The sequence below is a fragment of the Heteronotia binoei genome, chromosome 21 (genome assembly GCF_032191835.1).
Source record: "Heteronotia binoei isolate CCM8104 ecotype False Entrance Well chromosome 21, APGP_CSIRO_Hbin_v1, whole genome shotgun sequence".
NCBI lineage: Eukaryota > Metazoa > Chordata > Lepidosauria > Squamata > Gekkonidae > Heteronotia > Heteronotia binoei.
The window spans coordinates 194914703-194928277 of record NC_083243.1 but is presented as its reverse complement, the minus strand read 5'-3'; the positions used below and the strand labels follow the sequence as shown (position 1 = coordinate 194928277).

Sequence of the window (13575 nt, the reverse complement as noted above, 5' to 3'; positions counted from 1 at the left end):
TCCCCTTCCTTTTATGAAGACCTTCCAGTCATTTGATTTTGTCTTTAAGATCTGTGACCACTGTTTGTTTTTGTCTTTTTAAGGTGACATTACAATAAGATGTATTTTCCATGTAGAACTGCCTTAAGAGCATCCCAACATATAGCTGATGTAGTATCTTTAGCTTTTTCCAAAAGATATTGTTTGACATTTAATTCCAATTCATTTGTATAATACGTTGAGTAGAGTAGTGATTTATCAAGAAACCATGACCTTGCCTGAGGTCATTATCTGTAAGCATCATACAAGATACTCACGCATGGTCAGACCACATTATGTTACCAATATCAGCTTCCCCTATTTTACAAGCCAATGTTTTTGAAGTGATGATGTAGTCAGTCTGAGTGTATAGACTGTGTCTCAGTGAGTAGTAGGTATAAATTTTTTTCTGATGGGTGCAAATGCCTCCAAACATCTAAAAGATGAGCTTCTTCCAGAAGCACTGACAAATGTGTGAGCAGAGATTTCTTGTTCCCTTGGTTTGGTGTAGTAGATCTATCAAGCCCATAGCCAACAATCAGAGAAGTCTCCCCCAAGAATTATTTCACCTTCCAGAAAGGATTGCAGAGATGTGAAAATGTTGTCCATAAATGTCACCTGATTATCATTCGGAGCACACACACTAGCTAGGGTATACATTTTGTCACCCAAAAGTCCTTTAACGAAGAGTTACCAGCCAAGTGGATCCTTTTTAACTGCTTTGCGTTGAAACTGAACATTTTTGAGAGCAAAATTGAAACTCCTCTGGATTTAGATGATCCATTGGCATGGAATTGTTGTTGAATCCACAATGTTTTTAAAAGGGAGGAAGAGATTGAATGCAGGTGTATCTCTTGAAGAAATACAATATCAACATGAAGTTTGTTAAGATTTGTTAAAATCCACTTTTGTTTGATAGGGTTGCAAAGACCATTAACATTCAGAGTCACTATCTTCAAAGAATGAGTCATATTCACACTGGGACTGAGAGTGTCTTGAAGAATTCGCTGTAAGGTTGCAATAACAGGCAATAGCAAGCAACTTGAACAAAGCAGGAATACAAAAAGACAGTATAGGATAATAATAGGAATACTAATAGTAATACTAGTAATAATAAATGAAGAATCAAAAGGATAAAATAAATAATTTATTTAAATTTTTAAAATAAAGATCTCTCTCTCTCTCTCTCTCTCTCTCTCTATATATATATATATATATATAGAGAGAGAGAGAGAGAGAGAGAGAGATATTGTATATAAAATAAATAAAAGAATGAATGGATCAAAAGAAAGCACTAGATTTGGGGTGAGTCAGCAATTTAAACCTTAGTTTAGATATACTCAGTACACAAATAATGTAAATACAGTAGTTCTATCTAACTTGCTATTACAATGATTTTTTTAAAAAAATGCCAACTCTATATTTACTAGTAAATATGTGAAGAACACACAGAATTTAGTATAAGAATTAATTTACAAGGAAATTTAATCAAGCATATGGATCAGAGGTCCATCTGTGGCTACTAGCCACAGCTTATTGTTGGAACTCTGTCTGGGGCAGTGATGCTCTGTATTCTTGTGCTTCAGGGGTGGGGGAAGCACAGTGGCAGGACTTCTAGCCCCACTCTTGATGGCTCTTGGGTTTTTTGACCACTGTGTGACACAGAGTGTTGGGCTGGATGGGCCATTGGCCTGATCCAACATGGCTTCTCTTATGTTCTTATGTGACACAGAGTGTTGGACTGGCTGGGCCATTGGCCTGATCCAACGTGGCTTCTCTGATGTTCTTATGTGACACAAAATGTTGGACTGGATGGGCCATTGGCCTGATCCAACATGGCTTCTCTTATGTTCTTCTGTGACACAGAGTGTTGGACTGGATGGGCCATTGGCCTGATCCAACATGGCTTCTCTTATGTTCTTCTGTGACACAGAGTGTTGGACTGGATGGGCCATTGGCCTGATCCAACAGGGCTTCTCTTATGTTTTAAACTGTAAATTAGTGACCCTATAATAAATTGGTTTTAATAAATAATAATAATCACACCCTAAGAATTAATCGCACTATAATTTTCTAAGCAATATTATGAATAAATGTGTTATATAATTGATATCTAGATTATTAATAAAAATTAATGAATAATATAAATATTTAAAGTTTTTATATAAAGAGTATATAAAAGTTTAAAGTACCAAGAGATAAAATCTTAAAAATTGTGAAGAATATTAAGAAGCTCTGGAACTACTACCTACTACCTCAAATAAAACTCACAACACTGGGGAAAAAATATACAAGAAGCAGAATTAATTATTGTTATATATTTTAAAATTGATAATATTATTAAAATGTGCTATCTAGAATTATGTATTTTATTTATTTTTAAAAAAATATTTTCCCCACCAATTAATTAGAGTAAAAATCAAACGTATACCCACACCCACTCACCTGTAAACACACACAAACAAAGGAATTTATGTTCAAAGACTTTTCAAAACAAGTAAAAAGTAGGAGCCATGATGAGTCCTCTCCCCTCTTCCCCTCAAACCCAAAAATTCATTACAAATATAAATAACAAGCAACCTGAACATAAAGCATTGTAATTATACAGACAGAGGCACTTAATGCTATTGTAATAGCACAAAAGCAGCGCAGTTTAAAGTTGAATAATTGAGAGTTTTTAATCTATCACTGGAGAAGGTGGCCGTTCCAATTTACGCTTAGAGGCTGACTTCCCAAAATCTGCAGGCATCGGCACTTGGAGATTCTGAAGGAGTCTCCCAGATTCCCAGTCATCAGCATTATATGTGTGTTCCTTGTGGACTACTTGTATTTTGACTAGATCTTTCCAGCAATAAGGAATGTGTGCATGTTGTAGAGCCTCCACAATGGGTTTCAAATCTCTTCGTCTACTAAGAACATCAAGGGGGAGGTCCAGGAAGACAGCTATAGCAGAGCCTTTAAATGACAAAGAACCCCTGGATCTGGCAGCATCATTTTCTCATGTGGGAGTCGGGTATCACAGCCAGAATGTCCCTCAGACCATATCTTTTATTATTGCGGGCAGTCTGAAGGCACCTGTTATTAAAGGAGCTGCCCCACCTCCAATTTTAACTCATGAGTAAGCCACCCCGTTAGAAATGTAGAATTCTGAGATTGGGGCCAAAGACTCATCAAAGCCCCGGAATTTAAGGTGAGTTTTACGTGAAGAGGCTTCCAAGGCTAAGACTCTGGACTGTAAGCGTTCATTTTCTGACTTAAGAGCCTGGTAGCCGTTTTGTAAATTAGTGCTTATTTCATGCACTGAGTCAGCTTTTTGTTTAACAGTTTGTATCAATATTTTTAATTCAGTCAGTTGCTCTAAAAGCGGCATAATAAGAATGGACATGTTGGCCATCTGCTTCTATTCCATTTTATTAAACAGTGAGGTAAAAATCTCGTCTTGTGATGGGGGGACTGCTGGCTTACCTGGCCTTGTTCTGTTGGCATATGGTTGCTTTCTTCTTCGCTCTCATCACTGACAAAACCCTCAGAAGCTCAGGCATAAAGATCAGGAATATATTTAGAGTCCTTTAAAGCTGGCCCTGACTTGTCTGCCTTCTTATTTCTCATGTCAGAGATAAGTATTTTAATGTTGAGATCGCATATTTATTTGGTTTAAGGGGGCTGAGAAAGCAGAGCACTAAATTAAGCATCCATCTCCGTCAGCGCTGACAACACGGTCCCCGGCCAGTTCTTCTGAATGAACAGAAATTTACCTATGAATTATGATTTTGGGATGGACAGTGACTTGATGAAGGAACAGTTCAGAAATTGGGAGTACTCAGAAAGAATAGTATGTAAGGCTAAGGAAAGAGTATAGGCAGTGGATACATCAAATCTATTAAAAGACAAAAGACAAAAAACATAATAACAAGCTAACATGGACCATTGATTACGTTCCTATGACTAACTCTATTCAGAAAATTATATTTTAAAAATTGGGCTTTAGTGGAGGATTTGCCAGACTGACAACATATATCTTGGATTGGGTTTAGGAAGCCTAAATACATCAAAGAAATGATTATTCATTCAAGGTTTTAAAGGGTGGATGGAACAGAAAAGGCCCCCAGTAGTCATTTTAAGTGTGGGAAATGTAAAGTATGCTCTATGACATTACATGATTCCTCTTTTAATTTACCAGGTGATCAAAAATTACTCTAAAGTAGGGGTAGCCATACTGCAGCTCGGGAGCGGCATGTGGCTCTTTCACACATGTTGTGTAGCTCTTGAAGCTGCCACTGCCCTGTTGGCCAGTTTGGAGCAGGCATTTCTCTCTTTAAATCCCTTCGCCAAGCCAGCCAACAGCTTGAAGAATGCATTTAAAGTTAAAGTTGCTTTCTTTCCACCCCTCTCCCTTCCCTGCTCTTCTTCCTGTCTTGTGGCTCTGAAACATCTGCCATTTATTCTGTGGGACTCTTATGTTAAGCATGTTTGACCACCCGTGCTCTAAAGCTTTTTTCAACATAAGCACTGCAAATGTAGTTGATTTAATAATATGCGGTTGTCCAAAACTATATGTAGAAAGTACAAGTTATCTCATTAAAATTCAGATCCCTGAACTTGCCTCCAGGGTTACAAATAAAAATTTGGAAGCTCCATTGACAGCATTTTCTTACAAATGGCATGGTGTATCAATATTTAGTATTGTATGTGGTCAGGGAAACAAGGGAGATCAGTGTTCATAGGAAGCTGTTACAAGAAGAAATGAGGTGAATTTCTAATGTAAACACCCTGACACCTAATGGTTTGAGTTCAGCAATAGACCTAAGTTGTTATTTATAAGAATAATGCATTTCTGTAGAAAAATTCTGAAAATGTGCAATTGTATTTGTTATGTATTGGAACTGGAGTTTGGCCTTAGGGCCAGCAGAGACTTGGCTGAGCTTCAGACCCTAAAACAAGAGCCTCCTGGATGCAGGAAGGAGGCCCATCAAGGATCGTTAGGCCAGCTATTAACCTACAGTTGTTTGTAATGGGATAATGGTAATGGGTTTTGGGGTGGGGAGGTTTGCATACATATAAGCAGAGCTGTTGGTCCTGCCAGACAGTTCTATTCCCATCTCACTATGCTGAATCACTGAATAAAGAGCTGAACTCACTATCTCTTGGATGTCTTCATGCTTTGAACCCAGCACATTTTACTGGCGATGAAGGTGGGATCCTGGTGAGCGAGGAGCCCCAGCCATCAGCACCGCACCATGCATCACTGCACTCTGCATTCAGTACCGCACAACGCATCGCCACCGCCGGACAACATGGCTGCCACTCCAGGACACTTAGATGAGTTCGACGCCACCACCAAGGACTGGGAATCGTACGCTTCCTGCTTCACTTTCTTCCTGGAGTCTTTGGCCATCACGGACGAGGCAGATAAGTGGGCCACCATCTTCTGTGTCTGCGGTTGCTCGACATTTGAGATCTTCCGTTCCCTGCTGGCTCCAGCCAACCTCAAAGACACGCTGTATCAGACCATCTTGAACCAGTTTCAAGAGCACTTCACGCCTAAACCCTCTATCATAGTGACCCGCCATGCGTTCTACGGAAGGAACCAGGCAGCGGGTGAGTTGATTATGGTTTTCATTATGGCTCTCCGAAGGGCAGCCCACCACTGCAATTTCAGCAACCTGGAGGAGGCCCTCCGGGACCGGCTAGTGTGCGGCCTCAGGAATCCAATGGAGGCTTCTTGCCAAGAAGGACCCCACATTCCAGGTTGCGATGGAAGAGGCCCTCACTGCAGAGGCAGCAGATCAGTTCACTGAGGAGGTCTGTCTGCCGCCTAACCCACCAGTTTCTAAGAGGGCCTCCACGGCAGCCCACCATGTTGAATCGGCTGATGAAGTGGAAGAGGTCCTACAGCTGCCCCGACCTACTCGCTGCGCCTCATGCCCAACCGCAACGCCACCTCATGCTGCAATCTGCACCTCATGCTGCCAGCTGCGGAGAGCTCCACGAGCGGAGGACCTGCCAGTTCCGAGATGCCCAATGCCAGAACTGTGGTAAGGTTGGCCACATCGCTGGAGTCTGCCGCTCCAGAGGGACCCGAATGCGACAAACCGCGCACCAGGAGTCAGCAGATGAGATGGAGCTCCGCATCACATCACTCCAACCACTACAAGTACTCCATCTGCCTTTGGACACCCTAGATAAAATCAAGGTGACTGTTAAGTTAGAGGGAGCCCCTTGCCTGATGGAATTGGATGCAGGATCTCCCATTTCAATTATTTTGGAGGAGACCCTCAGGAAAATCTGTCCCAACAGATGGCCTCGCCTCCAGTCCGCGGGGTTCATCCTCAGAGACTTTTCACAGAACAATGTAGAAATAAAGGGGTGGGGAAAGTTCCATGTGTAGTACAAAAATTTTGATGGTCTTTTGGACTTGCTGGTGGTGAGTGGCCGATGCACAAGTTTGCTGGGTCTGGCATGGTTCGTGCCTTTGGGGTTTGCAGTCACGGGAGTGCATGCCTTAACCCCCACAGTCTTGGGGAGGGTTTGCAGTGAATTTCCATCTGTCTTTGACGGTACCTTGGGCTGTTACAAAGGGCCACCAGTGTCCCTAGATCTAGACCCCCAAGTGCGGCTGATCAGAATGAAGGCCAGGAGCGTCCCTTTCACGCTCAAACCTAAAATTGAGGTGGAGCTAGACCGCCTAGTGGCCCAAGGGGTGTTAGAACCAGTGCCCAACGCAACCTGGGAAACCTCTATTGTCACCCCCATAAAGCCTAATGGAGATGTTCACATCTGTGCGGACTACAAGTGTACGCCGAACAGGGTGCTACAAGACCACGCCTACCCAGTGCCGATGGTGAGCCATGTTCTAGCTTCCCTCACTGGCGCAAAAATCTTTGGCAAATTGGATCTGGCACAGGCATACCAACAACTGCCAGTCGATGAAGCCACCGCCGAGACGCAAATGATTGTTACGCCCAGGGGTGTATTCAAGGTTAAGAGAATGCAGTTTGGGGTCAGCATGGCCCCGGGGATCTTCCAAAATTTAATGGACTCCCTCTTAAAAGGTATCCCCAGATCCAGTCCTTCTTTGATGGTGTTCTGATCGCCACCCCGACGGAAGAGGACTTCATCAACCGTCTCTGCACCATCCTACAATGTTTCGACTCGACTGGGCGAAAAGTGAAGCAGGAAAAGTGTCTTGGGTCGAGTTCCTGGGATTCTTATTCGACGCAGAGGACATCCATCCAGCTCTCAGTGCCATAATCGATGTCCCAGAACCCAAATCCAAACAGGAGCTACAAGCATTTTTGGTGCTCCTGAACTTTTATCATTCCTTCCTGCCCCTCAGAGCCACTTTTGTGGAACCCCTTCACTTTCTTCTCAACAAGAATGCTTCTTGGGTCTAGGGTAAGAAGCAAGCCTCCGCATTCTGGGCCGTCAAAGACCTGCTGACCTCCAACAAGGTCCTGGCACACTTCGATGAATCCTTGCTAGTCATCCTCGCCTGCGACGCTTCCCCGTACGGTGTTGGGGCAGTCCTCGGCCATCGCCTCCCGGACGGCAGGGAGGTGCCAGTGGCTTATTACTCCCGCACCCTGAATTCGGCTGAACGCAACTACACACAAATTGACAAAGAAGCGCTGGCCATTATTGCAGGAGTAAAAAAAGTTCCACAACTACCTCTACAGGCAACCGTACACCATTGCCACAGACCATATGCCCTTGCTGGGTCTACTCGCTCCTGACCGGCAAACCCCCCCAGATGCTTTCGCCTCAGGTCCTGGACAATTTTTCTAGCAGGCTACCAATACGCCCTGCAGCACAAGCCAGGAAAAGCAATGGGGCACACCGACACCCTAAGTCGCCTGCCGTTACCTGCCCAAGAGCTGGACCCGGTGCCGGCCCACCACATCCTACCCATCGAGGATCTCCCCGACTGACCATTGCAAGCTGCTGACATCGCCCACCACCGGGTAAGGACCACATCTTATCCCGTGCCCTCAACTGGGTGGGGAGGGGGTGGCCTACTGGCCAGACAGACCCCAAATTTACAGCTTTTTCCTCACGCCGGAATGAACTCTCTTCCCACAGAGGATGCTTACTCTGGGGCAGCAGGGTGGTGGTTCCCTTTGCCTTGTCCCAACGAGTTTTGAAAGCCGTGCACAAGACTCTCCCGGGCATCATTAAAATGAAAGCGCTCACCCAAAGCTTTGTATGGCGGCCAGGGATGGACAGTGAAATTGAGGCCTGGGTCAAGCGATGCCAGGCCTGCCAGGAAACCTGGCCAGAACCACCCCGTACCCCTGTGCAACACTGAGAGTCCACCCACAACCCATGGTCCCAGTTGCACTTGGACTTTGCGGGCCCCTTCCAGGGGCAAATATTCTTTATTTTGGTGGACTCCTAAACAAAGTGGTTGGAGGTAGTCCCAGTCACTTCCATCTCCTCCCGAGCGGCAATCCAAGCACTCCGTAGGATTTTCTGCACACATGGCATCCTGGACACGGTGGTCACAGACAATGGAATGGCCTTCACTTCAGAGGAGTTCCAAGAGAGTCTGGGTCGCTACTTCATCAGGCACATCCGCTCTGCCCCGTTCCACCACCCACCAATGGACAGGTGGAACGGATGGTGCGCACCACAAAAGAGTCCCTTCAGAGATTAATTCACAGGGACTGGGACCACCTATTAGCTGATTTTTGGCCATCGAGTGACCCCTAGTGCTACCACAGGTCATAGCCCAGCAGAGCTTCTCATGGGCCGCTGCCTGACTACCAGACTGGACCATCTCCACCCAGATAGAGCTCCTGAACCTCGGCCGTCACCAGAGTGCCAGGGGGAGCTCTGAGGATTTTTTCTGGGAGACTCTGTATATGCCTGGAACTTTGGCAGTGGCCCAGCATGGATCCCCGCCCGAGTCGTCCGAGTCACAGGCCCAGTTTCGTAAGAGGTCTCGACCGATGGGGGCCAAGTCCTGTGCAGAAATGTGGATCAACTCCACCACCGCATGTTCCCTGCTGAGCCAGACGCTACATCGGATACCGCAGAACAACCTTGGTTAGTGCTGCTGCAGGAGCCAAAGGGAGTCAGTGCCCAGCCAGACCACCAGGAATCGGAGGAACCCCCACCGGGCACCTCCGACATCAGGGACCCTTCAACCGCTACACCGCCGCAGCCTTCCAGCAGCCTGGCACCAGCAGCCCAGACAAGGGAACCAGACTCGTCAGCCACACCTGAGGGGCTTCGTCAGTCCAACAGGGAGCGACAGAAACCAGCACATCTTTGAGACTATGTTTGTTAGGTGTTGGGAAACTTTTGGGGGGGGGGGAGTGTTATGTATTGGAACTGGAGTTTGGCCTTAGGGCCAGCAGAGACTTGGCTGAGCTTGAGACCCTAAAACAAGATCCACCTGGATTCAGGAAGGAGGCCCATCAGGGATCGTTAGGCCAGCTATTAACCTATAGTTGTGTTTAATGGGGTTATGGTAATGGGATTCAGGAAGGAGGCCCATCAGGGATCGTTAGGCCAGCTATTAACCTATAGTTGTGTGATGGTGATGGGTTTTTGGGTTTGCATGCATATAAGCAGGGCCATTGGTCCTGCCAGACAGTTCTGTTCCCATCTCACTATGCTGAATCACTGAATAAAGAGCTGAACTCACTATCTCTTGCTTTGAACGCAGTACATTTTAGTATTTTTGAACATTGTAATTCCTGATACTTGGTTTTAGAAAACTGTAAAAGACAAAAAAATAAAATAAAGAGTACTGCTTATATATTTAAAAAAAACTGGATGGGTCCTTTTAAAGACAAAAGCATCTGCACCAAATAGTGAGGCTGAAACGGATAAATTCAGAAGGAAGGGGTGAATAACCTCCACTTGTTGGTCTAATAAAACTGATAACACCAAATGGTGTAATTAGCAAGTTTGAATTCAGCAGTAAGCTGAATGGACAATTTGGAGATATAATTTAGAGAAACTACTGTAAGTAATAACCAGCACGCTTAATTGCTTGAGTAGGCTTTTTGAAGTAGTTGCATGTTGTGATTATAGCTATGTGAGATCTGCCTTGAAGCATTGAACCCAAGCTATCCCATTGTAGGAACCACAAGTTCTGTTAATTGGAATTGATGTACAGAAGAAACTATCAAGTGGACCACAATGCAGTACTTTTTTGGAACTCTATATTTAATGAACTTGTTGACTTATTTATATCAGAGTTTGGTGACATATCCGTAAAAGAAACTTTATGATATAGGGATTTTTGTAAGAGATGAGGGAATAATAATTAATGATGATGTTGCATTTTTGGTTATTCCTTCTCCTTCTTTTTGAAGTAGACTTAATCACTTTGAGCTCATTATAACACTGATTTAAACAATGGTGTTATTTAAATTCACCATTAATTATATGAGAGATGTCTGGTAGAGACTTGTAATTTTTTTTTATCCTGGGCATGGTTGCATTTTTGGTTATTCCTTCTCCTTCTTAGTGAAGCAGACTTAATCACCTTGAGCTCATTATAACACTGATTTAAACAATGGTGTTATTTAAATCCACCATTAATTATATGGGAGATGTCTGGTAGAAACTTGTAATTTTTTTTATCCTGGGTTTACTTATATTTTCTAACAGTCAAGTTGTCCAATTTTATGTGAGTCACATTTGCAAAGGGGAAAAAAAGCATTTCAAATGAAGCCAAAAGAAAACATGAAGCGTATTTGACCCTTATCTTCATTACTGTTTTCTGCTGCTTTTGTTTTGTCTTAATTTCATCTTTTTTTCTAGCTTTAAAATTGAGGGATTATTAATTTCTACAGCACCTTTCAGTTTCAAAGAAGCAGCAGCAGCAGAGATTGGATTTATACCCTGCCCTTCACTACCCAAAGGAGTCTCAAAGCGGCTTACAATTTCCTTTCTCTTCCCCTCCCCACAACAGACACCCTGTGAGGTAGGTGGGGCTGAGAGCTCTGGCAGAAACTGCTCTTTCCAGAACAGAGTTATGACAGACCCAAGGTCACTCCAGCAGTTGCATGTGGAGAATAGGGGAATCAAACCTGGTTCTCCCAGATTAGAGTCCACACACTTAACCACTGCACCAAACTGGCAGAACACCCAAACTTACAACATAGACTCTGAATTCAACAGGGTAAAAAAAACAAACATGTAGCTTAAAAATGGCAAATAGCATTTAAATCCCAGGCTGGTTCATATAGTGGAGAGGGTCCGTTAGGTAGGAGAATCTCCAAGCTAACCTCAGGCCAGGACCTGGGATGTGTTGGTGTTTTATGAGCTATGTTATTTATCCATACTCCAAAGAATATTTGTCCCAAAGGCCCATTTAGAATTGGCTTTGTAGATTAGATGATCAAAGTAGATTCTGGTCTTGTTAGGCATGCTCAACATCCATCAGCCATCCCAGGGTGACTGCAAAAGTTGGTTCAGGATCCTGAAATGGAAATTTTGCAGAAGTTTATACGTTGTTCCAGGACAGCGGAAAGCCATTTTCTGTCCAATATTTGATACAAATTTGTCTTTATTTATTATCAGCTTAACAGGATGCCAGGAAGTGACATGGCAAAGCCTCTCCTTGGTCATCAGAATGCGGAGGGTAACTCAAATCTGGTCCCAGCTGCTGGCAGTAAGACCATTTGCATTCTGGGAAGCGGTGACTTTGCGCGCTCCCTCTCGATGCGTCTGGTGTGCTCAGGTTTCAAGGTAGTGATTGGAAGCCGGAACCCAAAGCGCAACATGAGTCTCTTCCCTTCTGCGGCTGAAGTGACATTCCAGGCAGATGCTATAAAGAAGACAGAAATTATCTTTGTGGCAATTTTCAGAGAACACTACACCACACTCTGTGGCCTTAGCGACGAGCTGTCGGGCAAAATATTGGTGGATGTGAGCAACAATGCTGAAATAAACCACCACAAGGAATCAAATGCTGAGTACTTGGCGTCACTGTTCCCAACATGCACTGTCGTCAAAGGATTTAATGTCATATCGGCATGGACACTGCAGTCGGGTCCTAGGGATGGAAATAAGCAGGTAATATTCTGTTATTGTTGTCAATTGTCTGTATATCATCATGTCTGGTAATGTCTGGAAGAAACAGAAGGGGGTAACATGGCTTTAATGTGGTTACAGGAATTTTTCTTGGCCTGTGATCAGAGCTCTGTGTAATTTTTGTATCTGCCACATGAGCAGCACATAGCCTATCACAGTTTTACACTGCCCTTCCTACAAGGAGTTTAAGATGGTTTATATCAGGGGGGGCAAACATGCCGCCCATAGGCCAAACCAGCCCCCCCCCCCCTCAGGGCTTCAGTCAAGGCTGCAGGGAACTCTTCTCCCCCGTCTCCCCTCCTGTCCTCACCCTTTGAAGCTGAGGTTGTTCCCAGCTCCCTCTTCCTTCTCTTTGCAGAGGCTAAAGCAGAAAGCAAAGCTTCGAAGAAAATGCAGAATGGATTTTCATTCAGGTTTCTGGGCAGAGCGGGCATGAATGGAAAATCCACTTCACGTTTTCCTTGCAACTTTGTCTATGTGTTTCATTGGCGAGGGACTCAGTTTAACTTCCCAGCATTCCTATGGCCAGCTGAAGCTTCCTGGAGTTGTGTCCTTGCAAACCAAACATTGATGTTTTGAGCCAGCTTTGTCTGTGCTCAGTGGAGTGAGAACTAGTATCTAGTGAGTACTCTAACTTGGGAACCCGCAGCCAAAAGGAGATATTACATTGGAGAACCATTGCTAATCTAAGTAGACCCCGGGTGGTGGGGGGGGGGGGAAACTTGCAATGCCTTTCCATTTCATGTTTTCCCAGGCTGAGAGCATTTTATTTTAATTTTAGTTTCTGCTGTGATCTTTGTGCTTTTTCTTGATGTTTTATTTTTAGAATTGCATTGCAAAATCCCACTATTCTCTCACCTTTCTGTTTTAAACAAAATATTGCAAGAGTTTTAAGTGTGTTTGTATTTTTAGTTTAAAAATGATATTTTTAATTGTGTTGGCCTGTGTCCTATATAAAGTCTATATCTCTGCTATCTGACATTACATTTTAGGACACGCATGACTTAGCCCCACAAAGTCCTATTTATGTCCGATCTGGCCCTCCTAACAAAAGAGTTTGACTTGTTTATGTGGTTCTCTCCGCTGCAATTTTGTTCTCACAACAATCCTGTGAGGTTGCTCAAGCTGAAAGTCAAGGTCACTCAGGATTCCAACAGACAAGGTGCTGAGAGTTGCATTAGCAGAGCTTCTGGTATTTTCTTTTCTCTAAAAATCAGATGCTGAGGGGCCCAATTAAACCTGGTGCTGCAAGCAGTGTTCCCTCTAAGCTGAGTGAGTGTGAGCTAGATCACAGTTTTTTAGCCTCCAGCTCACACATTTTTAACTTAGCTCTGGAAAAATGGCCCCAGAGCAAACTAATTTATGCAGTAGCTCACAACTTTAACACCAGTAGCTCATGAAGTAGAACTTTTGGTCACAAAGGGAGTATGGACTGCAAGGGATTTAAACCTCTCTCCCCCGCCCGCCCCCCCCCAGCCCTGGAGAGTCTCTGAAGTTTTCCCAGTT

General features: G+C 44.2%; 1 protein-coding gene across 2 annotated transcripts in view; it reads left to right on the top strand.

Moving 5' to 3' along the window:
• Nucleotides 1-13575, top strand: part of STEAP3 (STEAP3 metalloreductase) — a 94317-nt gene that overhangs the window by 45881 nt on the left and 34861 nt on the right. Inside the window, exons 3-4 of one of the 2 annotated variants that reach the window (XM_060262182.1) lie at nucleotides 10827-10957; nucleotides 11557-12051. In XM_060262182.1, the coding sequence (XP_060118165.1) occupies nucleotides 11566-12051 (486 nt within the window). In that variant the 5' untranslated portion in view covers nucleotides 10827-10957; nucleotides 11557-11565. The remainder of the gene's footprint in view (nucleotides 1-10826; nucleotides 10958-11556; nucleotides 12052-13575) is intronic. The other variant, XM_060262181.1, reaches the window with a different exon arrangement.